Source organism: Thecamonas trahens (genome assembly GCF_000142905.1).
Source record: "Thecamonas trahens ATCC 50062 unplaced genomic scaffold supercont1.30, whole genome shotgun sequence".
Taxonomy (NCBI): domain Eukaryota; order Apusomonadida; family Apusomonadidae; genus Thecamonas; species Thecamonas trahens.
Window position 1 is genome coordinate 131,388 of NW_013657650.1, and position 23,193 is coordinate 154,580.

General features: G+C 63.6%; 10 protein-coding genes across 10 annotated transcripts; 3 read left to right on the forward strand and 7 right to left on the reverse strand.

Moving 5' to 3' along the window:
* Positions 1–250: 250 nt before the first annotated feature.
* AMSG_06651 (uncharacterized protein) lies at positions 251–2,011 on the forward strand. The gene is made up of 3 exons (XM_013901269.1): positions 251–527; positions 719–1,821; positions 1,845–2,011. Exons 1-3 carry the CDS (start codon positions 265–267, stop codon positions 1,907–1,909), a joined length of 1,431 nt encoding a protein of 476 aa, XP_013756723.1. The 5' UTR covers positions 251–264; the 3' UTR covers positions 1,910–2,011.
* AMSG_12002 (uncharacterized protein) lies at positions 1,916–4,153 on the reverse strand (the record flags this gene model as incomplete). The annotated part of the gene is made up of 4 exons (XM_013901370.1): positions 1,916–2,334; positions 2,603–2,674; positions 2,902–3,777; positions 4,048–4,153. The coding sequence occupies 4 exons, from the start codon at positions 4,151–4,153 to the stop codon at positions 1,916–1,918; spliced, it is 1,473 nt and encodes a 490-aa protein (XP_013756824.1).
* A 53-nt stretch (positions 4,154–4,206) lies between these two features.
* AMSG_06654 (TKL protein kinase) lies at positions 4,207–7,602 on the reverse strand (the record flags this gene model as incomplete). The annotated part of the gene is made up of 1 exon (XM_013901270.1): positions 4,207–7,602. The coding sequence occupies one exon, from the start codon at positions 7,600–7,602 to the stop codon at positions 4,207–4,209; it is 3,396 nt and encodes a 1,131-aa protein (XP_013756724.1).
* Positions 7,603–8,248: 646 nt separating this feature from the next.
* Positions 8,249–9,697, reverse strand: AMSG_06655 (histidyl-tRNA synthetase; the record flags this gene model as incomplete). Its single annotated transcript, XM_013901271.1, has 2 exons — positions 8,249–9,561; positions 9,685–9,697. 2 exons carry the CDS (start codon positions 9,695–9,697, stop codon positions 8,300–8,302), a joined length of 1,275 nt encoding a protein of 424 aa, XP_013756725.1. The 3' UTR covers positions 8,249–8,299.
* Positions 9,698–9,918: 221 nt separating this feature from the next.
* Positions 9,919–10,848, reverse strand: AMSG_06656 (1,4-dihydroxy-2-naphthoate octaprenyltransferase; the record flags this gene model as incomplete). Its single annotated transcript, XM_013901272.1, has 1 exon — positions 9,919–10,848. One exon carries the CDS (start codon positions 10,846–10,848, stop codon positions 9,919–9,921), a length of 930 nt encoding a protein of 309 aa, XP_013756726.1.
* A 100-nt stretch (positions 10,849–10,948) lies between these two features.
* On the reverse strand, positions 10,949–14,913 carry AMSG_06657 (sensor protein). Its single transcript, XM_013901273.1, has one exon. The coding sequence runs from the start codon at positions 13,744–13,746 to the stop codon at positions 10,963–10,965; it is 2,784 nt and encodes a 927-aa protein (XP_013756727.1). The 5' UTR covers positions 13,747–14,913; the 3' UTR covers positions 10,949–10,962.
* A 172-nt stretch (positions 14,914–15,085) lies between these two features.
* Positions 15,086–17,166, reverse strand: AMSG_06658 (peroxisomal membrane family protein; the record flags this gene model as incomplete). The annotated part of the gene is made up of 2 exons (XM_013901274.1): positions 15,086–16,418; positions 17,030–17,166. The coding sequence occupies 2 exons, from the start codon at positions 17,164–17,166 to the stop codon at positions 15,086–15,088; spliced, it is 1,470 nt and encodes a 489-aa protein (XP_013756728.1).
* Positions 17,167–19,297: 2,131 nt separating this feature from the next.
* AMSG_06660 (uncharacterized protein) lies at positions 19,298–20,596 on the forward strand (the record flags this gene model as incomplete). Its single annotated transcript, XM_013901275.1, has 1 exon — positions 19,298–20,596. The coding sequence occupies one exon, from the start codon at positions 19,298–19,300 to the stop codon at positions 20,594–20,596; it is 1,299 nt and encodes a 432-aa protein (XP_013756729.1).
* Positions 20,597–20,642: 46 nt separating this feature from the next.
* Positions 20,643–21,681, reverse strand: AMSG_06661 (uncharacterized protein; the record flags this gene model as incomplete). Its single annotated transcript, XM_013901276.1, has 2 exons — positions 20,643–20,679; positions 20,732–21,681. 2 exons carry the CDS (start codon positions 21,679–21,681, stop codon positions 20,643–20,645), a joined length of 987 nt encoding a protein of 328 aa, XP_013756730.1.
* Positions 21,682–22,019: 338 nt separating this feature from the next.
* AMSG_06662 (sideroflexin) lies at positions 22,020–23,012 on the forward strand (the record flags this gene model as incomplete). Its single annotated transcript, XM_013901277.1, has 1 exon — positions 22,020–23,012. One exon carries the CDS (start codon positions 22,020–22,022, stop codon positions 23,010–23,012), a length of 993 nt encoding a protein of 330 aa, XP_013756731.1.
* Positions 23,013–23,193: the final 181 nt, after the last annotated feature.

A 23,193-nucleotide genomic window follows, 5' to 3' on the forward strand; every position in this document is an offset into this window, starting at 1 on the left:
GGGGGGGGGGGAGGGGGTGCGTTTGATGTGAGCAGGTAGCAAGCAGCCCGTGTCGCAGTCAGAGTCGAGTGCTTCACCGTCCGACCGCTAGCACATTGTCAAGGCGCTGCTCTCGAACCCCCCTCCCCCCTCCTCTGCCGTGACCCACATAATATTTTCCCCTCTACTTCCGCAATCTGTCCACCGGCACTCAAACTGACTTCCCACCACAGTCTGCCATCACAACGGACAACCGACGGAGCACTCGTCGCACCTCCCGCCAGCATGGGAGTAACGTACTCGTCGGCGCTTCCGCCCAGCTCGCAAGTCAAGCGACTCCAGAAGAGCGCGCTTGTGTCGAGAAAGGACCTCTTTGCCCTCAAGGAGGAGCTGCGTAAGATCCAGCTCCGTAACAAGGGTGTTACCTGCGAAGACTTTGTCACCGTCGTCGACGAGCTCAACGTCGCCTCACCGCCGTTTGCCCGCCAGCTCTTTGCCCAGTTTGACGTCCACTCTGCCAACTGGGTCGATGCCAAGGACGTTGCCGTGTACGTACTCTCCACCACCCTGTGTGTGTGTGTCCTTCCCTCCCTCGGTCACCTGCTCGTCGAGCCGCATCACCGTGAGCCCCCCCCCTCCCCCCCCCCGCACCCCCCAGTACCCCACCCTTCACTCCGCTACCCATGACTGACACCCCCGCCCTCCCGCTGGACCTGCTCACGGAAGGCCCCTTCCTCAGCCACACCCCGCACACCGCCACCCATACTGCCCAGCTGGCAGGTGGCTTTGTCGGCGCCCTGCATGCCTACGTGGTTTCCACGAGTCGGAAAGAAAGTACCGAGCCACCTACGTCGGACGACTCGATCGGCGACGTCATGGTGGCGTACAAGCTGCTCAACGACAACGAGTTTGGCCGGGCTGGATCCATCAAGCACGGCTCGGCCCGCGAGGCTCTGTTCTACGCTGGTATCGCCAACGAGCTCCGCCCGGCACTCGGCTTCCTCATCCCGGCTGTATACGGCGCCCGCGGCGTGATGGAGTCCGGGGACTACGAGATTGCGCTTGAGTTTCTTGCTCCGGACACGGCCTTTCTTTCCGTCGTTGCCATGGGCAATCAGTTCAAGGACATGCCGGCTCCAGGCGTCGCGCCAGCCCACGATGCCTACCTCGCCGATCACAACCTCGGCGACCTGTTCAGCCTCGTTGCCCGCGCTGCCGCCAAGCTCCACGCCGCCACCTGGCGCGACGCCTCGCTGCTGAAGGTCCCCTACCTCCGCGGCGCCCCGTACTACGGTGACGATGAAGCAGAAGCCGGTCGCGTCAAGTGGGAGAATGTCATGGCCGACGTTGCCCGCGGTTGGGCCTCGGCCCGCGAACCGCTCGACGCCAGCGGCCTCTATCCGCGGCTCATCGCTGCCATGGACGCCTCGCTCGCAGCCTCGTCCTGGGATCGCTTCCGCACCGCATATGCCAAACTCATTGACGACGGGCCTTTTGCCCTTGGCCACGGCGATTTTCACGGCCACAACGTCTTTGTCCGCAACGACGTTGGCTCTGGCGAGTGGGAGGTGACCCTCCTTGACTGGGCTGTCGTCGGCCCCACCCATCCGATGGCCGACCTCACTCAGCTGGTCATTTCTGATGCCCCACCAGCGCTTCGCCGCGAGCACGAGCACGCCTACGTTCGTGCCTACTGGGAGGCTCTCACCGCTGCTGGTGTCGATCCCGCTGCGTTTACCTTTGACGACGCCTGGCTCGCCTACCGTGCCGGCTGGGGCGTCGGCCGCTGGCTGTGGATGATCGGCGTCCTCGGCCTCTTCAGCCTTCCAGATGCCATCTATGGTTACTTTGCCGCCCAGGTCGAGGCCTTTCTCGCCGACCACGCCGACGTCGCCCCGCCGACAACGTCTATCTTATTCACTGCCTGTAGCTGTCGTCACTCGCTCACACACTTGGCGCCGCACTTTTGCTCGAGGCAACGATCAAAGCCGGTGCACGAGAGTGGGTTGCCGGAAAAGTCGCAGTTGGAGAGGCCCTCTAGCTGGCACAGGCAGCCAGGCGCCGAGGTAAACGCGTTGTCGCCGGCGTGGATGATGATCACGTCTTTCCACTCGCACGCCGCTTCTGGGAACGCACCCGAGAACTTGTCACCTGCCCCGCCCTGCGAGCCGGCAATGGTGAACAGCTGCATCGACGTCCACGATCCAACTGTCGCCGGCAGTGTCCCGCTCAGCGAGTTGAAAATGTCGGCCGCAAACCACACCAGATCCTTCAGGTTGCCGATCGACGCCGGCACTGTTCCCTTCAGGTTGTTCTGCGCAACTTCCAGCGCATACACATGCTCGTATCCGTCCGCTCCAGCCACACCCGGGTTGTGGCACTTGACACCAAACCAATGGTTCCTGCATCCCCACCATCGACAACCACCCGCTTATCAGTCGCTTGCTTCATCGGTCTTGCTTGAAAAAAAAAGCCGCCAAAAAAAAGCGTCACCCTCTCCTCCGCACGTGCGCCAGCCAGCCACCACCCTCCCCCCTCTCCCCCCCCTCCCCCCACCCTCCCACCAACTGCACAACCTACCCACACGGGTCACCCTTCAACCACCCGCTGTTCGTCGACCAACTAGGCCCTCCCGTGGCGTTGTAAAAGTCGACCAGTGCAGCCACCTCCTGCGGGTCCGTCACCGCATCGGCACCTGTCGCCAAGAGCAGGAACACGACCAAGACAGCCAGGGCAACCAGAGCAGATTCACGGACGACGCGGGCGAGACCAACCGCACAGGTCATACGAGTCATGCGAGATGATGCACTCCAAGTCAAGCAGGACCAAGCGTCGAGTGCAGACTGCCTTGCTGCCGACTTGCATTTTTCCGTGCACCTTTTTTTCTTTACGCCTCCGTCACACGCTCAAAGTCACTCTCACTGGTGTCGAGAATGAGCTCCACGGCAGTTGACATCTCCACCCGATCAGACGGCCGGGTGAGCCAACAGGCTGCCAGCAGGCGAGAGAGTCGATGTGAGGCAATGCCGGTAGTCTCCGGAAGCTCGTTCTTGGAAATCTTGTGCGCCACCTGCATGGTCGACTCGCCTTCAAACGCCGGCTTGCCCGTCAGCATTTCATACAGCAGAGAGCCAAAAGAGTACACGTCCGACGGTGGGCCCTCGACTCCGCCAGTGAGGATCTCGGGCGCGAGGAAGGCCACCGACGGCGACATGGTCATTGTCGCCACAGACACCTTGACTCGCGTGAGGCCGACGTCAGAGAGCGCCACAGACGAGCCGCCTGAGTTGCTCAGAAGTACATTCGTCGGCTTGAGCGCTCCGTGGTACTTTCCGATGCGATGGAGGCCCGCCACGGCGCGCCCCGTCGCCAGCGCCACAGTCCGCAGGAACTTGGGATCTGTCCGCCCGTTCTGCATCGCCGCTGCAAGCGAGCCGAGCTCGTAGAACGGGACTGCAAAACTAATGTACGGCCGCAGGCACGAGATCGCCACCGGCGCTACCACAGAGCCGACTGCAGCAAGCTGCGACGTCCGCATCACCTCCGCCAGCCCGCAGGCCAGTGTAATGAGCGATTCCTGCGACGGCGACTGCTCCATCAGCACCTTGACCAACACCCGCCGCCCGTTGAGGTCTGAGACCAGAACACGCGTAAACGACCCGCTTCCGATGTGCATTCCGCGCTGGATCATCGCCCGGGCTTGCGGGACAGACATCAGCACCCCCTGCGACTCGTTCGACATCATCATTCCCACTTTCTCCGTAAACTGCTCGACCCCAGCAGACCCAGTGCCCGAACCTGACGAGCCGACAGGCATTGATATTCCCACCAGTTCCAAATTCGCCGCCGGCGGAAGCAAGGGCGGCGTTGCGCTGGAATCAATCGTCGGAATACTGCCATACTCCCTGTTGCCGCTGCCGCCGCCGGGCAGCGAAGCGCCTAATCCGCCCGAGGCCGGTAGTGAACCTGACGATGACGACGATGACAGGCTCAGTAGCTCCGCCGACGACATCGACGCCGCGCGACTCTTGTGCTCTCTCCTCACCGTCAGCGAGTGTCGCATCGCACGCTGCGGCACAGCCTTGGACATATCCATGTTCCGCTGCTCGGGCGCGCTCTGCATTGCTGTCGACGACACTGACGCCAGCGCATCTACGGTCACAATCCGTGCCATACCGCTCGACCCAACCTTTGCAAGCGTCACCTCACAGCTGCGATCGGCCCGGATCACCCCCCGAGCTCCTTGACAACGCTTGGTGTCACATACAAGCCTGGTTCTCCCCGGAGCGCCGCCTTGCTCCGCAGCCCATGTACAAGTCGCTCCACCGCCGAGCCGGAGAACACCAGCTGCTTATCCATCACCCCCTGGCCCCGCACCACGCGCGAGACAATCGAGCCTTGCGCCACAACCAGCCTCGTCGCCTCCAGGAGCTCAGACTCGGACTCGGTGAGAAAGTACTGCGCAAAGACCGCCACCTGCGACGCCACCTTGAACGCAATCAGCACGTCGGTCAGGGTTGTCTCCAGCATGTGCGCAGACGCCATCGTTGCTGCCTGGCGCATTGCATTGTGGAACTGGCCCAGGATCGTCTCCGCAACCTTAGGCGCCTCAAAAAGGAGCGCCGCCCCGTTGACCAGCGATGCCCGCGCGAGCACCACATGGCCCGACGGCAGCGCTGCCACAGACGGCGTCACCACCTCACTCAGCGAGTACTTGCTCGCCAGCTGCTGCGCAATCTCGGCCATGGTCGGCCGCTCGCTAGCGTCCTGATGCCACCCGTCCGTAAGCAGCGGCACATACTCGTGCGCCCAGCCCGGAATGACCGACAAAATCGGCCGCGCCAGCCCAACAGACACCTCCAGTGCCACGGACACAGGATTCCGCCCCGAGTACGGATCGCATCGTGAGAGCAGTTCCCACAGCGTCACTGCAAACGCGTACACATCGCTTGCACTACTCGCCGCCGCGACACCGTCGTCCAGCACCTCGGGCGCGGTCCACAGCAGTGAGCCCAGGTTTTTGTTCGCTCCAGCACCGCGCTTGCGGAGCGCAAACCGCTTCCGAATAGACTGCGTGTTGAAACCACCGGAGCCCACCTGTGTCACGATGCGCGCCTCAAACGGATCAGACGAGGCCAACGTCTTGTCCAGCCCGTCGCCCTTGTCTGAGACTGCCAACGAAGGTGACTCGAACAGCCCTCGCCGCGTCGACCGCGCTCGATCCACGCCTCGCTTCTTGTCCCCGTTCCTTGCCATTGTAGACTTGGGCGAAATGACCGCAGAGAGGCCAAAGTCACAGATCTTTGGCACCCACCCAGCGTCGAGGAGCACGTTCAGCGACTTCATGTCGCGATGGACCACTCCCGCAGAGTGTAGAAAATCGAGCCCGAGCGCAATGCAGTGCGCCCACCAGAGCACCAGGTCGCGGCCGAGCGCATACTCAAAGTTGTGCAGCGCAGAGTAGAGCGATCCGTTCGGCATGTACTCGGTCACAAGTCCAGCAGGCTCCACCACAATGCCCATGAACAGCACAATGTACGGATGCCGCAGCTGCATCAACATCTTTGCCTCGCTCACAAACGCGTTCAGCCGCGTCGCGTCCTTGTCGAGATCGTGCACATGCTTCACCGCCATTGGCGCGCCGCGCCACTTCACCAAGTACACCGTTCCGAACGAGCCGGCTCCAACTGCGCTGCACACCTCAAGCTCGTCAAGCTCGATGGCAACTTCCTTGGCCACGTCCAGCTTGAACACAACGTCGCGCGCTCGACAGTGCCATACCATCCCAATCGCCGCAACACAGCAGATCACACCAGTAGCGCCAAGCACCACGTAGAGCACGACCAGCCCCGTTGGCGATAAACTCGGCGCCACACGGCACTCTTTTCCGAAACAGCCACCAAACACAGGCACGCCATTGCATGTGGCCGTTCCGAGCAAGGCAAGCGCGTCCGCAACCGTCGTGTTCGGAAGCGGGGCCACAGCTGCCCGCGCCATCGCAAGCGGCGCATCCTCCGAGGTCAGCAGCCATGAGTAAAACTCTGCAAAGACATGTACCCCGCTGCACTCGCCCGACGATGCTAGCTGCACTGTAAAATACACATACGTGCAGATCGGCCACGTCTGCTCGCCTCCCATGTTGACGAGTCTCCTCACGAGAGAATGCGGCTCACTGACTGCCGCCTGCTTGTCGGCCTCGCGCATCGCCGACACCACGTTGGCAACCCCGGGCTCCACAACTCGCCCCGCCGCATTGAACATCCGCGCCGTCACAAGATTGTGAGTCCGGACGTGGGCATAGTCACTGGCCCCGATCATATTCTGCGAGTTGGCAATGCCGCTGGCAAGGTCCGCTTCCGACCCGTACCGAACCACGCAACCGCCGCGGTCCTCCGCCGGCCACAGCCCCGGCGCCACGTACGCCACCGCGCCAACCCGGTTACCAAACTCGGGCGAAAGCGCCGAAAGGGCAGACGTCAGGGTGTACGTTGTCCCCGAGCTTGTGTCGAGCACCGCCAAGCAAATCGTGGCGTTGGGCAGGTGCCCGGCGAGTCCTGGGTTGAGCAATGAAATCGCGGCATCGTCCCACCGCGTCACTCTGCCAAGAAAGAGGTTTGCGAGCAGCGTGCCGTCGAGCTGTAGGTGCGGTACAACTTGCGGCGCGCCCGGCCCGAGCTCCAACGTGTACGGCAGTGCAATGCTGATGCCGGCGGCGGGAACGACCACAACCTGGTCCAGGGCTTGTGCATCCGTCTCGGTCACCACGTCGACGCCGCCAAAGACCGAGATGCCACCAACTACGTCGGCCATGCCCAAGCCGTGGCTCTGGTAACGTAGCTGGCGCCCCTTGAGCTCGTTAAACAGGGCCATCGTCGAGAGATACAGCGGTGCTGCAACGGTCTTACCAGATCCACGTACCGAGCCAACAGACGGAGCGGCAAAGGTGCCTCCGCACTTGATGGACTCGAGCGACGCCAGCGCATACTCGACAATCGACGGTGGGAGCGGGACATGGCCGTGATCCCATGCATGCGCCTGAACAAATCGCGACGAGACAAGGTGCATCGCCCCGGCGACCGTGCTCTTAATCGCCTCGCATCGCGCGTGACTCACGTCGCTAAGGTCGCGAGGGATCATCAGCCATTCGGCATAGACCAGCGGCCATCCGTCTGTGACACCCGAGGCCAGTGCCGCAAGATTGCTAATGTCCATGCCGTTGGCCCCCACCTCGACAGTGTGGCGCGAGACGGCAATCGCGGCCCCGTGCATCGGCAGCATCCGGGCCACCGTAACCGAGCCGGTGAACCGAACCGCAGTCTCCGATGTTACAACTGTCAGCGTGTGCACTGTTGCCATCACTCGCGTCATGGCCTCGTCCATCGATGCCACGGCAATCCGCATTCCCTCTCCCACCGCTGGCTCGTCCATAGACGACCCCAGCCGTGTCTGCAGCCGCGCCACGACCACATCGACACCGGCGTCGCCGTGCGCCACAATCGCAACTGTGGCGTTCGGTAGTGTAACACCAGGATTGGCCGCCACTATTCTCGGATCGTTCCATCGTGTGATGCGACCTTCCCAAATCCAAACAAGCAGTTGCGGTGTGAGCGCAAAGTCATGCATGAGGCCCGGGAGATGGACCACAGGCACCAGGTACGAGATGACCACCGGCGCTGCTGCCACATACGTCTCGCACTGCCTGCCCTGCGCCAGTAGCTCTTGTGGACATTGCTCTCCCAAGTATGCGCCCGGATCGACAATCTCAAGCGCCACAGCGCCTGACAACTCCTCCACCGTACCGCCTTTGCTGTCAAGCCCCGATGGGGGATTGACGCCATGAGCGCATGCATGGCATCGCGAGGCGACGACTCGGTCACCGCCACGTCCCAGTCACGCTTGCGGGTCCGTAACACACCGGCTGCCATGCTTCGCGCACCGAATCGAATAAACTCTCCCATCGAGGTCGTCCCCACTAGAACGGCGCTCGCCTCAACCGCTTGCCGGGGGTTTCGGCTCTGGGCCGCACCAGCGACGTCTGCGGGAACGGCCGATGGCAGGAGCGCCACCATGACGACAGCTCCCAGCAGAGTCACACAACCGAGCCACATGTGGGGTATGCTTCGAACTCGACAAGTACAGCGGGTGTGGCGGTGTGTTTGGGGGGGGGGGGGGAGGAAGGTGTGGAGTTACAGGCGTCAAGTGACTTGCCCTCTGCCGCCTGCTTGCTGAGAGGAGCGGGTGACAGGGACACAAAGTATCAGAGAACGTTCGAGATTGGGTCAATATCAAACTGAGCAAATTATTCCAGCTTTGTACCGGGTCATGACGCTGTTAGTTCGGCCACGGCGGCAACAACGCCATCGCGTGCAACTTCGACTTGCGAGGCAGCATCTAGGTCGCGCACAACGATCCGATCCGGAGAATAAACGAGGACTACAAGACGAGCGCCGGCCTTGGCGGCCCGGCGGAGCCGCTTCGAGACGGCCGAGGAGGAGAGCGGCTTGACTACGCCGTCATAGTCGTGGACTACAGGCAGAGATGAACAATGAGCCGACACCCGCAGCTCGCGCGCGATGTCCGTCGCACTCGCCACCGCATCACCGCTGGTCGAAATGACCGCCACTGGTCGGGCCGCGCCGGGGCCCCATCCTTCGCTCCCATGGGTCTCGTCGAGCGCGAGGACAAGCCGCTCGAGGCCGGCGGCCCAGCCGAGGCCGGGTAGGCTCGCCGGCCCACCCATGACAGTTGCAAGCTCGCCGTAGCGCCCACCGGCGAGCAGCGTCGCCTGCGACGCGCCGAGTGAGGTTGCCGAGCCCACAACTTCAAACACGGTCTCGGTGTAGTAGTCGAGGCCGCGGACGAGCGTCTCGTCGACGACGTAGTCGATGCCAGCGGCTGCGAGACCGTCGCAGAGCGCATGGAACCGCGCCTCGGCCGCAGAACTCAGCAGCCCCGAGCCAAGTAGCGTCGGCGCGCCGGCCACAGCGGCGGCGTCTGCCGGATGCTTCGAGTCGAGGATGCGCAGCGGTGCACCGCGCTCCAGACGCGCCACAGACTCACCCGAAAGTCCACCGTCGGCCGCCGCTGAGTTAAAGTACTCGCGCAACACCTCGGCGTACGCTCCCTGGCACGCGCTCGTCCCAAGGCTGTTGATCCGGAGCTGGTAGTCGCTGCCAGACTGGAGCCCGATGTCGGCGAGGAAGCCCGACGCAGCTTCGAGCGCCTCCAACTCCCCCTGCACACTAGCGTATGCCCCGCCGTCCTGCACCTCCTTTCCGAGGCCAAAGACCTCGATGCCGAGCTGGGTGAACTGGCGCTCCCGCCCGCGCTGCGGCCGCTCGCGGCGAAACATCGGCCCTGCATACGCCAGCCGCAGCGGCGCTGTCGGCCCGATAGTACTCGCCGCGCCAAAGGTGGAGGCCACCACCTCGCGCACCAGGCCCGCTGTGCCCTCGGGACGCAGTACGAGCTTCTGCCCACCATCGCGCCCAGCACTCGCCTCGCTAGCCCTTGCCCCAGCAAGTTCAAACATCTCTTTCTGCACAATGTCCGAGCTGTCTCCGAGCGAAGCCGTAAAGGTACCTGCTGGCTCGACAAGCGGGCCCTCCACAGGGCCGTAGCCGAACCGCCACACCGCCGCCCAGAAGGCATTGACCACCGCCTGCCGCTGCCTCGCCCGCTCGCCCCAGTGGACCGCCATCCCACGCACCCTCTGCATCCCTGACACAAAGCCCTTTTATACCGGTGCCCTCGAAGTAGAGGTGGTGGTAGTGGGTGAGAGGGGGGGGGGGCGTGTGAGGTGGTGAGGTGGTGCCGTCCCGATCCGGATCAGGACATACTGCTGCGGCGGTGACGCGCCCCGCAGCCATCGGCCCAGCACTCCCCGCCCCCCCCTTCCTTCATGTCTCGGCCTTTTATGCCTTCTTCATGAATCTTCAATCAAAACCACACAAGCGCAACGGCATACAGCGTGCCGTGGAGAAGTGCAGCGGCGATGGTGAGCGGGATGGCCCGCGCGAGCTTGGACGGCTCATCGGCAAAGGCAACGACGTCGAGTCCGGCGCGGAGGGAGAGGGCGAGCGGGAGGCCGGCTAGCATCTGTCCGGTTGCGCCCATCTCCTCCGGCATCGTGGCCCAGAGCCAGCACAGCGCAGCAGAGGTCGAGCCGACGTAGAGGTACGAGGCCCGCGCGGGGCCAAGCCGCACCACAGACGTCCGCTTGCCCACAGCGGCGTCGGCCTTGGCGTCAGGAAACATGTTGATGACCAGCAAGTTCGAGACGAGGAGCGCATACGGCGTGCCGATCACTAGCGGGCTCGTGCTCCATCCCGACGTCTGTGCATAGTAGGTACCGACCGGGATGAGGAGGCCGAACGAGGCCGCCACCGCAGCCTCGCCGAGCCCGCGTGCCGCCAGATTGAGCGGCGGCGCCGTGTAGCCCCATGCAATAACAAGGCCCAGCACGCCGATGCCCACCAGTCCGACCCCGGCCACCGCCGTCAGCGCCAGACCGATTGCAGCCGTCGCCGCCAGCAGCGCCAGGCCGAACTTCAGCATGTTCTCCTTGGCAATGACCTTGTTCTGGATGAACCGCGAGCCGCCGGTGAACGGGAAGATTCGCCCGGTGTTAATCTCATCCGTCCCGCTCTCGGCATCGTAGTAATCGTTGAGGATGTTTGCTCCCGCAAGTGCGAGTACCGCTCCGATCGCCGTTGCCAATGCCCGCACCGCATACACTGCCGCGCCGTCGGCTGCCACCGCTGCCAAGCCCAGCGCCACCGGCACCGCAGCCGCCAGCAAAAACGGCGGCCGCGTCGCCGCAAAGTACACCACTGCCCGTGGTGTCGTCGAGTCCGGTCTTGGCTCCATGTTCAATCCCTACCTGCTGTGTGTGTGTGTGTGTGTGTGTGCGTGTGTGTGTGTGTGTGTGTGTGTCGTCAAAGAAAGAAAGAGGCCTGACTGCGAGCAATCTTGCCCGTCGGCTCATTCATTGATGACATCGTCAACTAGCCGGCACAGTCCATCTATCAGCCCGCTTCGTGTCGACTCTTGCGCCACGTCCCAAGAGAGCTTGAGTGCACACGCCGCCCGAGGCCGGCCGCAGAGGACAAGGCCGGCCACCATCACATCGAGATCGGCACGGGCCACGTCGCCCAATGACGGCTGCGCTCCCGCGATTTGATCACGGAGGGGAGGCGGCAGCGTCGGGGGGTTCAGCGCATCGCGCGGCAGCGCCCGCTCCACCAGCAGCGCTACCGCAGCCTGGATTGCCGCGCGGGAAATCGGCTTGAAGAGGCAGAGGTCCATTCCAGACCGCAGCGCCTCTTTCTCGGCTCCCGTGTCTGCCGTCACCGCAGAGATCGGCAGCCGCCTGTCGCACTCGCCATCGCACTCAAGCATGCGGAGCTCTGCTGCCGCTGCATAGCCGTCCTTGACAGGCATGTGGCAGTCGAGGAGAACAAGGTCAACCGCGTGGCAGTCGGCGTTCAGCTGGCTCAGCATCTCGTCGCCGTCGCACGCCTCGGCAACCTCGGCTGACATGTTCGCGAGCAGTGCGGAGAGAACCATTCGGTTCACCTCGATGTCATCCACAACTAGCACCTGAAGCTTGCCGCCAGGAAGCTGCGAGAACTGGAGCATGTGTTCGACCTCGGCCACCTTCGCTCGCACCAGCGCCCGACATGCCGCGTCCATCAGATCGTCGCGGTCCACAGGCGGTGCCAGAACCTCGTCAAAGCCATCAACATTGCCGAACACGTCGTAGTCATCAACCACCGCAGCCAGGGTGATACCATCTGGGTTGCCGAGCGCTGTTCGTGCCGTGTGTGCCAGTTGCGGGAGCCCGTTGCTCCCGTGCGAGCCATCGATCATCACCAGATGCGGCAGCTGGTGTTGTGCCCGCGCCCGCCCCAATGCCAGCATCATCTGCGCCCCGCTTCGGCATGTCACGACTTGCGTCACACCCATAGCGGCGAGTGTCGCCACTAGACCAACCTTATCGCTGACGCATACCACCGAGACCGAGGCTGCCAGGCCGCCGTCGCCACACGCGTCTAGCACGCTCCGATGGGAAGGCCACGAAATGACGGCATCAAGTTCGGATCGGCTTAGTGTCGCTGACGCTGACTGTGACGTTGACACAGTCGACTGATCTCCGAGCGACAACTCGCGCGAGTACGACAAGTGTCGTACGCGATGCCTCGCCCGCTGCCGTTTCTTGCTGACGCTGTGAGCATGGGCCGGTACACCGTCGAGCACTGCAAGCGCGGCCTGCAGGACTCGCAGCCGCCCGACGTCCGATGCCACCGTTGCCACCGTGCTCTTCAGCCCACTCTCAGTAGCACTTGCAGCATTGCCTGCCTCGCTTTCGCCAATCACAATGAACCGCGTTCCGAGTGCGAGCGGACTTGGGTTGTACCGCCCCAGCGAGTGCAGGACAGCCCACGCATCCAAAATGGTCTCATCCGGATCGAGGATGACGAGACTATATGGATCGCCAAATGAAGCGGCGTCGCGGATTTCGACCAACGCGTCGAAAGGGTCTGCCAATCTCACCACGTCGGTCGCCCGGACTGGTGCCTCTTGAAAGTGTTGGGCTAGCCACGCCGCCCGTTTGGCATTTGCCCCCACCACCAGAATCGACGCCTCCTGCAGCGGCCGCACATCTCCAAGCACGCGCGCGTGTTGCGCTGCCGTATCTTGCACCGCACCAAACACAAACGTGGCGCGGAACGCCGACCCAAGGCCCGGTGCAGAGTCAACACTCACATCTCCGCCACAGAGCCGGGTCACCTCCTTGACAACCACTAGGCCAAGCCCAGCACCGCCGTGCTTGCGCCTGATGCTGCCATCGGCCTGCTCAAACGGAGCAAAGACTCGCTTCACGAGCTCACTGCTCATCCCGATTCCAGAATCGGCCACGGTCACCGCAATCTCCACAGGCAGCACCGCCGCCCACGGAACGTCAGCCTCGCTGGTAGTCGCCGGTGCATCATCGTCGTCAGGCTCAGAGTCAAAGAGATGCGCGGCGTCGTTGCAAGGCACTGCCCCAGGCAGTTTGACACCGTCACCGGCCGGCTTCACTCGCACCGCAAGCCGAATTTGGCCGCGCTCGGTAAACTTGACCGCGTTCGAGATGAGGTTCATGAAGACTTGCCGGATCCGTCGCGAGTCGCCAACACACAAAGGCGGCAGCTCGAGGTCCGCGCTCACCCGCGCGATGGATACCGCATCTTTGCCCGCCGCCACAAGGGCATTCGAGAGCATAATCTCCATGTCGTCAAGCAGCGCCTGGATCGAGAAAATCTGGTAGTGCAGCGCGAGATTGCCCGAGTCGGCCTGTGCAAACGTGAGCAGGTCGTCGAGGAGTGAGAGCAGGGCGCGCGCAGACTTGTCAATCACCGTCATGTTCTCACGCTGGACCGTCGTAAGCGCAGTCGACTGCATCGCCGACGTCATGCCGAGCACCCCGTTGAGCGGCGTTCGGAGCTCGTGCGAGATGTTGGCGAGAAACTGCGCCTTGGCCATGACTCGCTTCTCCATCTCGCGCCGGGCTGCAGCCTCCAGCGACGCCCGCATCCGCTCTGACACATCCACCAACGTCGTGGTAAACCGTGGACACCCATTGGCATCCATCTTGCGTTCCACAACAACGTCGACAGGCACCAGGGTCCGTCCATCGTAGCATGCCCGCGCGTTGCGGACCACCACAGCCAATCGACGGCCATCTGCCAGCCGTGAGTCCGAGTCACTTCGCTGGAGCTGCATGCTTATGCCCTTGGGTGCGGCTTTCGGCTTCTCATGCACATCCGCCGAAGCAAGCGTCTCGATCCGCAGCGCAATCTCGTCCGAAAGTCAAACGACGATTCTGGCAAAGTGTCTTCATCGTCGTCCGAGGGCAGCTCTCCGCCGTCGAGTGCCTCGAGCCGGGCCGTGACTTGAGACCACAGTGAGTCGAGCGAGGGGACAAGGCCGGCCAGTGGCGAGCCAACCAGGTCTACAGACTCGGTCCGACCGAGCTGGCGGAGCGTAGCCATGTTGCAGCTTAGGACGATACCGTCCTCGGCGCACTCGAGGTAGGCATCACCCGAGGCTGAGAGAACTTCACGGAGCTTGTGTTCCGACGCCGCCAGCGCAGCCTCGCGCTCGGCCATCTCGGTGATGTCGCGCGCCACGCAGTACTTGTAGTTGTGATCGGACGAGATCGACCACAGCAGTTTCTTGTACGTCCCATCCTTGGCCATGATGCGATTGGTAAAGGTGACGAGCTTGACGCCGCCCTGGTTAACCTTGCGAACCATGGCCATCGTCTGCGCTTTGTCGTCAGGGTGGTTGCGCTCCACAAGCGGAATGGCCTTTAGCTCCTCCTCGCTCCATCCCAGCACCTCGGTCCACATCGGGTTGATGATCTCCAGACATCCGCGGTAGTTGATGAGGCAGAGCATGTCGAGCGACTGCTCAAAAACTGGTGGAGCGGGCCGCGAACAATGTCGACCGCCCGGCTCTCGCCGACGACCACCACCAGCCGGGGCTCGTCCACGCACGCATCAAGTCTAAACTCGAGCTGGCCCTTGTGACTCTCGATCGCAAACTGTGACTCGCCAGTCTTCCTGCAAGCTTCTTGGATGTCGCCTGCGTTGACATCCCACTCGGCAGCGGCGAGCAGGTCAATCATGGCCGTGTTCGCCACAACCAGGTCAGAGCCGCAGGTCGCCACCGCTTCGGCAGACAAGCCCGTGCCGGTGAGCCATGGGCTTTCGGGCGGAGTCTCGTCCGGCGGCACCGGAACAAGGGCCACAGGGAATGGTGAGAGTCGTGCAAAGGCCAGCGCCCCCTCCACATTCATTGTCGCCGCCAGGTGGTAGGGGTGAGGGGGGGGTGGGGGGGTGAGAGCCGTGTGACGAACGAGCCATGGCACCGAACGTCTTGGCCGCGGTAATTGGCGCAAACGCTATCACGTGTCAAATTGTAGTCAGATCGCGTCCACGTGTGGTCCACCACTGGTCACAGCGAGTCAGCTACTGTGGCCGGTGCCCCCAACGGCGACCCTGCCTTTGTTGGAGCTGCAATTGGGGCAGTTGGGGGAGGCGAGAACCGGCTGCTGGCGCTACGGCTCGGGCTCGTCAAAGCGGAGCACAATGTCGTACTGCGAGAGCTCGGCGCGGAGCTTGACAAGGTCAGAGTAGAGGTCGGCGAGCTGGGCCTCAGTGGCCGTGAGCGAGACCTGGCCACGCATGGTGAACTTCTCGCCGTAAGACGTCGAGGCGTGGGCGGTGTCCATATCGTCGATGGCAAGGGCGTGCTTGGCAAAGAACTGCGCCAGGTCGCGGACAAGGCCCGGACGGTCTGGCCCGTACAGCGAGAAGAAGGCGCGCCGGATGGCTGCGCCGGGTAGTGGTGCGGTGCTCGGCAACGCGTCGATGCGCTCTATAAATTGCGAGACATCCGCGGTTGTCTCGGGATCCGACGCGTCCGACTCGGTCGAGCCTGCAGCCTCAGCCGGCCACTCGCTCTCAGGCACACGCACGACGACGTTGAGGCCCGAGGCGAGGAGCGCCTCGCGCAGCTCGTCGTAGTGGCCGCGATCGACGGCCACCATCATGATGTACGCAGCCTCGCCGCCGAGCTGGATCATCTTGGACTCGTAGCAGTTGCCGCCAAAATCATGGACCATGCCAGCAATGCGCGGGAGGAACGAGACGTCGGCGCCTGGGCCGACGGCTGAAATGACCACCCGCATGTTGTGGACCGAATCATACTGGAAGAGCCGGATCGAGTCCTGCAGCGCCCGACCCTGGTTGCCCAGAAAATCGGCGTCATCGTCGACAAGTGACTCGGCCTCCATGGCCCCGCGCATGGCCGAGAGAATGCATGTCCACACCAGTGAGGTGCACGCCACAAACGGGATGCGGAACCAGAGCGGCGAGACGGTAAAGTTGATGATGGTGGCTGGGACCCAGATCTTCCACAGCGCAACCATGTCGCTCGGCAGGTTGCCCACGTACTCGGCCCGAGCCTGGGCCACCGACCCGCCGTTGACCAACACCTTGGTCCCATAGAAGGCTGGAAAGTACATCAGCGGATGGTGGACACACTGATCCAGGCCGACCTGGGCGAGCATGGTCCGCAACCCGCGGGTGTCCTTGAGCCGGGCCCGGATGGGCTTGGCCAGCCACTGGGTGGTGTACGGGAAGATCCGCTGGAAGACCGGCACGTACAGCGCGTACTGGATGGCTCCGAGATAGACAAAGCCAAAGAGCGCAAACGAGGCGTTCCGCCTCCAGTCCATCGTCTCCCTCTTCTCCACCACCTTTTGGATCAGGCCGTCAGCAAACGAGGTCTTGCAGCCGGAAAACACCATACCAAAGGCAAACGGCCGCTCTTTGGGCACTCGCAGCGCTCGCGCAGCAACCGCACGCATCCCTGCCCGGCTCAGCACACTGCTCGCTGCTGCCGCCATTGCTGCCCCACACCACTCCTCGCTGTGAGTTGGGTGCCGTTCCAGCTGCCAAGCCGTGCGCGTGGGCGAGCGGTGGTGGTGACTCACCAACAGCACTCGCACACGTAGTCATGATGGGGGGGTGGGGGGTGGGGGGTGGAATAAAAATTGTTTGGACATGGGGGGAGGATGACGGGAGGCTGAAGGGGGTGGTTGATGCTGTTGGATCCCTCGCCCTCGCCCAAGTCACGCACACACTCGCTCCTCCTTCCCCCCTCCTCCTGCTCACTCTGCTTTCGGCTCCGTTCTCTCGTACTGAACCACCACTCTTCACCACCACCACCACCCCCGCCACCACCACCACTCTCTCTCTCTCTCTCCCCTCCCCCCTCTACCATCACCATGCACCGACCGGCGTCTGCAGCTGGGTGGCTGCTGGTCGTGGCTCTGCTCGCACAGGCGGGTGTGGTGCTTGCGGCGACGGGTGGTGCCACAAGCGGCGGGCATGTGAGCGGGACAGGACTGGTAGTGCTCGCCAACATGACAAGTGCGACGGCAACAAGTTCGTCGTCTGGATCGACATCGGCTGCGAGCCCGCCACCACCAGCACACAATGCGACGACGACGGCGACGGCGACAGCGACGGCGACGACGACGGCGACGGCGACAGCGACGGCGACGACGTCGGGCGCGACAGGCTCGACCGGCGGGCCGGGTTCGCCGCGATTCGACGTCAGCACGCTGGACATTGTGGTCATTGCCTGTATCACTGGCCTCTGTCTTCTTGTGGTTGCCCTCGCCATTTTCAAACTCATCACTACCTCGCGCCGCCGCGAGTACATCCGCCTCCGCAACTCGCTCGACATCGACGCTGCCCACGGCGGGGTGCCGAGCCGAGCCGTCGGTATCGTGGCCAAGGCCACCGGTGTTGGTGCGAGCCATGGCTCGCCACGCCAGTACTCCTCGGGCGACCCTCTCGCTGGCAATCAGCGCGCCATTACTGCACCGCTGTATGGAACGACCGAGTCGGTCGACATCAACGGCGATGCGTCTGCGGTCGAGGTCCTCCGCGACTCGGGCGTGGTGTACTCGGTGGGAACGGTCCGCGACCCGGCACGCGGCTCGGTCAACCAGTCGATCATGCGCACGATGTCTGCGTACGAGCTCTCGCGCGGCATGGTTGGCCCGGCCTTACCCGCGCCGTCGGCGCCCAACTCGGGCCCCGGCTCGTCGGCTGCGCCCTCGCCGCGCCACTTTCTCCTTGCGCCCAATGCTCCTCTTGCTACTGGCACCGACTCTGACTCGGCCCGCACCTTTGAACCCGATGTGTTTGACGGCGCCGACATGGGCGAGGGCGGCCGGCTCATTGCCACCGAGACCTCGGCCCTCATCTCGCCGCGCCGCAAGAGCAGCTCGCGCTCGTCATCGCGCGTCGTCTCGCGCCAGGGCTCGCGCCAAGGTTCGCGCCAGAGCTCGCGCCAGGGCTCGCGCCAGGGCTCGCGCCAAGGTTCGCGCGATCCGTCGCCGACCTCACGTATCCCGACCGTCGTCACCATCCCCACCATCAGCGAGGTACCCGACTCGCCGTCCCCTGCCACTCATGCTGTTCCCGCTATTCCCGCCATTCCTAGCCCCGCCGCCGCACCGCAGTCAGGCCCGACATAACAGTCGCATCTCCACGTGCCCACATCTCTCTCACACACACTCTCTATCTCTCTATCTCTCTCTTGCTCAAGCCTCCTGCACATGGCGGTCGATGATGATGCGAGTCGCCTCGTCGCGCGTATACCAGACGGCTCGCCTTGGGAGAACCAGCACAAGCTCGCGTGGAATGATACATCGATCGTCTCACACGGCTGGTCGGCGACTTGCATCACCGCTTCGGGTGTCCACACGCTGTGGGCCGAGGTCATGGCAGTCCCGTCCAAGTGGAGCAACGAGCTCCATGTTGTCGCGGGGGGAACCAATTGGCGCAAACACCAGATCGCCGCCTATCTCGACTCGGGCCACGTCTACGCTGGCTACGGCGAGTGGATCGCTGACTCGGCCGCGCCGTGGGCCAACGTCGGCACCATCGTCGGCGTCACCATCGCCGACACGCCTGGGACCAACAGTCTGACGGGCCGTTTCTGGAGAGTCGAGCAGACCGACGACGGCCCGTCTCCGACGCCCGTCGCCACCTTTGCCGTCCCAAGTCCGTGGGATGGCGTCCTCGGCATCCGCGTCCATCCCCATGGCGCCCTCCGCCTCGTCGATCCGCCGCATCGCCTCGACATCGAGCCCTGAGCCCGGAGCGTCATCGCCTCTGCTGCAAAGCATTAGCCTTGCACATAGCTCGTTCACGCATTATGTCTGCCGCAGTTCATCGCGGGTCACAGTCCAGCGGCCATGCCTGACTCGGGCTCGCCTCGTGGCCATCGCCCCGCATGTAGGCCGCGTGTCGGCCGCGAGCTGGCCCCCATCTCATCGGCTAGACCTCTAACCGCACGCCCCCCCCCCCCCCCCCCTCTCCGCCTACCTATGACAGGTCATTACTGGTATGGACTTGCCTGTCTCCCACCCCATCGCCGGACAAGGATAATGGCGCGATGGCCATCAAGCGCGTCATGGCACGGTGCGGGAGAGGCGGCGACGCGACATGGTGGCAGCGACAAAAGAGAGCCGCTGCCTGAGCGAGGCCATCAGATGGAGTGGGGAAGGACAAGGAAGCGTACTACGACATCACTCAGAAGAAAGCGACAGTAGCAAAACATGCTTGTGCGGAGAGTAACGCATGTTGTAGGCAGTGTAGGAAGGGCAGCTTTGGCAAGCGCAAGCGTAGGCAGCGTGCGGAGCATACTGGACGTGGCGAACAAAGCGACAAAGAGCGGGCGGAAGCGGATGGTGATCCTCGGGACCGGCTGGGCGTCGTACGCGCTGGCAAAGTCAGTGGATCGCGAGCTGTTTGACGTCACAGTGGTCTCGCCACGGAACCACTTTCTTTTCACTCCGCTCCTCGCCTCGACCTGCACCGGCACCCTCGAGCACCGGTCGATCATCGAGCATGTGCGCCGCATCGGGTTCCGCTCCGGTGCCGACTTTCACCTCGCCGAGGCGACCGATGTTGATCCCGAGGCCAAACGGGTGATGTGCGAGCCTGTTGTTGGGACCGGCGAGCCGTACACTCTCGGCTACGACGTGTTGGTCATGGGCATCGGCTCGGATCCCAACACCTTTGGTCTCGAGGGCGTCCAAGAGCACGCGCTGTACCTCAAAGAGCTCGCGCACGCCCGCACCATCCGCACCCGGGTCCTCGACAACCTCGAGGAAGCGACGGGTGCAATGGCTGGCCGCCTCTCGGCCGCGCGCCGCGACGAGCTGCTCAACGTGGTGGTTGTCGGCGGCGGGCCGACCGGCGTCGAGTTTGCCTCCGAGTTCTACGACATGGCCGTCACCGATGTCGTCAAGTACTACCCGTCGGTGGCCGACTCGCTCAAGGTCAAGCTGGTCACCGGCGATGGCCTACTCTCTACCTTCCACGCCTCGCTCCGCGCGTACACCGAAAAGGCGATCACGTCGCGGGCAAACATGGAGCTGGTCAAGCACAATGTGACCGCAGTCAAGGCCAATGGCGTCGTCCTCGACAACGGCGAAGTCATTCCATCGGCCTGCATCGTCTGGGCCGCCGGCATCGGCGAGCGGCCGCTCACCACCCACCTCGAGGCCACCCGTGGCTTCCCGCTCCTCCGGCGCCGGTTCAAGGTCAATGGCCAGCTCCAGCTCGACGGCTTTGACGACATCTACGCCCTCGGCGACTGCGCCGCCATCGAGGACAACGTCCACCCACAGACTGCACAGGTGGCCGAGACCCAGGCGTACTACCTCGCCGACCACCTCAAGAACGTGGTCTACGGTCGGCATGACGCTTCTCAGCCGTACCACTTTCAGTCCAAAGGCGCGCTGGCCTACATCGGCTCGTACCGCGGCGTTGCTGACTTTTCCATGGCCCAGCTCAACGCCAAGCCCAAGCCCGCCTCTTCCGAGTCTAGCGCCTCGGTTGGCGCGTTGTCTGGCTTTCACGCCTGGCTCGTCTGGCGCTCGGCATACCTGACCAAGCTCGGCTCGTGGCGCGCGCGGATGCAGGTGCCTATCGACTGGATGAAGACCTTTATCTTTGGCCGCGATCTCTCGCGGTTCTAGGTTGTGAGGATGCACCATCACACCACCGCGCACCAGGATGCTGCACTCACTGCTCGTTTTTCAGGGTACATGCTGTCGGCAAGCTCACGCAGCGGCCCGTACAGCGCGGCCCGTGGGTTGTCGGCCGGGCCGGACCGGATTCGCCACACCACCTCGCCGCCGTCGCCGCCTGAGCAGAGGAGCTCAGCGTCCGAGGCCCAATCAAACAGCGACGATGAGGTCGTCGCCGCCCAGTGGTTGAGCTCGACAAGATAAAAGTGGTGATCGCCGGTGTGTGGCGTGAAAATGCATCTCGGGAGGATGTCGACAACGCAGGTGTCGACCTCGGGCGGCAGGCGCGGCAGGAGCTCTGTGGCAAACCAGGCCTCGAGGGCAGGCACGAGCGAGGCCCTTGCGGCGTCCAACGCCGCCAGATACGGCGCCTTGTAATACTGGGTCACCGCCGTGAGTCGGCGCGAGTATACCCAGCACCTGAGCTCCTGCTCGTGGAATACGTCGTCGGCCCACGCCCTGACTAGGACCGCTAGCTCGAGCGAGTCGTCGTCGTCTGCCATGAGCAGCCGGCCGATGAGATCCTGGAAGACCCGCCGTGAGCTGCCAAGCAGCTCGACAGCCTCGCTCCCGCTTGCGACCGCGTTGACCTGGGCGCACGCCCGAATGACCGACGCCACCACCGCGTCGCTGTCGCCCGAGGCGTCAAAGCCGTTGTTCTCGGACGCAAAGTCGCACAGCGCCTCGTCGATGAGTGCCGACATGGCCTCACCCGACTGGATCCGGGCATCCTTGGGTGACCGCGTCGAGAGCCGGACAAAGGCGTGCTTGATGCCCATCTCGGTCATGGCGCTGTCGACGGCCTGCGCAAGTGCGTCTAGGACACAACCATCATCCTCGTCGACGAGCTCGCCGCGGCCGAGGCTGTGCCGGCTCTCCTCACATCTGCGGCGGAGCGCGTTGGCGGTCGCCAAGTCCAGCCTAATCATCCGCGTATCAAACGTGATCTCCGCCAGCATTGGGTACGTCCGCTCGAAATCAAGCGCATCGCACTGTGTAGCCGACGGCGCCGACCGCGGGATGCGCGAATCCATGTCGAGGCGCAGCACACGAGCTGGGGACGAGTGTCCTACTCTTGACCGCGTCAGAGGCCTGCACGCTGCGCCGTTTCTACACCTCGCCAAGACATGGGATGAACAGTCCCCTCCGTCATTCCCCCCTCATCCCCATCACACCGATCACACCGATTGCACCGATGGCACTCATCCCTTCCCCCCACCCCCCTCCCTCGCGCAGCCCGCATGTCCGCCCAACGACACCAGTCGGCCATCCATCCGCAACGACAGTGCCCCCCCTCCCCTCCCCCACCCCCACCCACCACCAACCAACCAACCCAGGTACCACACCTCTTTACTCATCAAAGCACTGCAGCATGGCTTCCTCACCCGGCGTCCCTCCGTTCTCGCTCACCTCACCCAGGTTCGACCAGTCGACCTTCTACGGGCGGTGGAAGCACTTTGTGTCCATGGTGAACCCGGCCAACATGCTCATCACCTCGTCCCAGGTCGATGACTCGATGGCTCTGCTCGAGGCCTACCGGGCTGGGCATGTCGATTCGACCAAGGTCTCGGATGCTGAGCTGTGGGAGGCCCGCCGGATCAAGGAAGCTGTCATCCACCCCGATACCGGCAAGCCCATCCCGCTCCCGCTGCGCATGGCCGCCTTCATCCCCATCAACATCCCGCTCATTGTGTGGATGACCTGGCCAGGCGCCTCGGCCGCCATGACGGTGGCTGGCCAGATTGCCAACCAGTCGCTCAACGTCGGCGTCAACTACGCCAACCGCAACGCCTCGTCCGAGCAGTCGATGACCTCCATCGCCGCCGCCTACGTCGGTGCCACCTCGGTGGCCCTCGGCGTCTCTCTCAGCGGCCGGTCGTACATGCTCAAGCACGGCGCCAAGCTGCCGCCGGTCGTTGGCCGCCTTGTGCCGTACGCTGCCGTTGCCACCGCCGGTGCCGCCGGCATGGTCATCATGCGGTTCAAGGAGCTGACTGACGGTGTCATGCTCAAGGACCACACTGGGACCGAGCACGGCCTCTCGCGCAAGGCCGGCATCATCGGCGTGGCCAAGACCGCCCTCTCCCGTGCTGTCTTCTTCCCCATCTTCCCCATGGTCCTTCCGCCGCTCATCATGGACGTCATTGCCCGCAACACCTCCATCCTCAAGAAGTTCCCCAAGGCTGCCCTTCCGCTCGAGGTTGTCACCATTGCCACTTGCATGATGACCTTCCTCCCCATGGCCATCGCCATGTTCCCGCAGGACGAGTCGGTTCCGGCCTCCATCCTCGAGCCCGAGTTCCAGGGCAAGGTCGATCTCACCGGCAAGCCCATCGAGTACTTTACCTTTAACAAGGGCCTCTAACCACGATCACAACCACCCCACGTCGATCGAGACGCAATCAGCATTGTCAACCAGTCAACCAGTTAGCCCGCCCGCCAGCTAGCCAGCTAGCTACCAAGCCTGCCAGCTAACGAGCTCATGAATCCATCGTCTCCTTGCTGGTAAGACCTCCCCCCCCCCCTCCCCTCCCCTCCCACCCACC

Coding starts and splice junctions, on each gene's coding strand:
- AMSG_06651 (XM_013901269.1), top strand. CDS start 265: ATGGGAGTAACGTACTCGTCGGCGCTTCCGCCCAGCTCGCAAGTCAAG. Junction 528..718: donor GATGCCAAGGACGTTGCCGT/GTACGTACTCTC, acceptor CCCCTTCCTCAG/CCACACCCCGCACACCGCCA.
- AMSG_06657 (XM_013901273.1), bottom strand. CDS start 13,746: ATGCAGCTCCAGCGAAGTGACTCGGACTCACGGCTGGCAGATGGCCGT.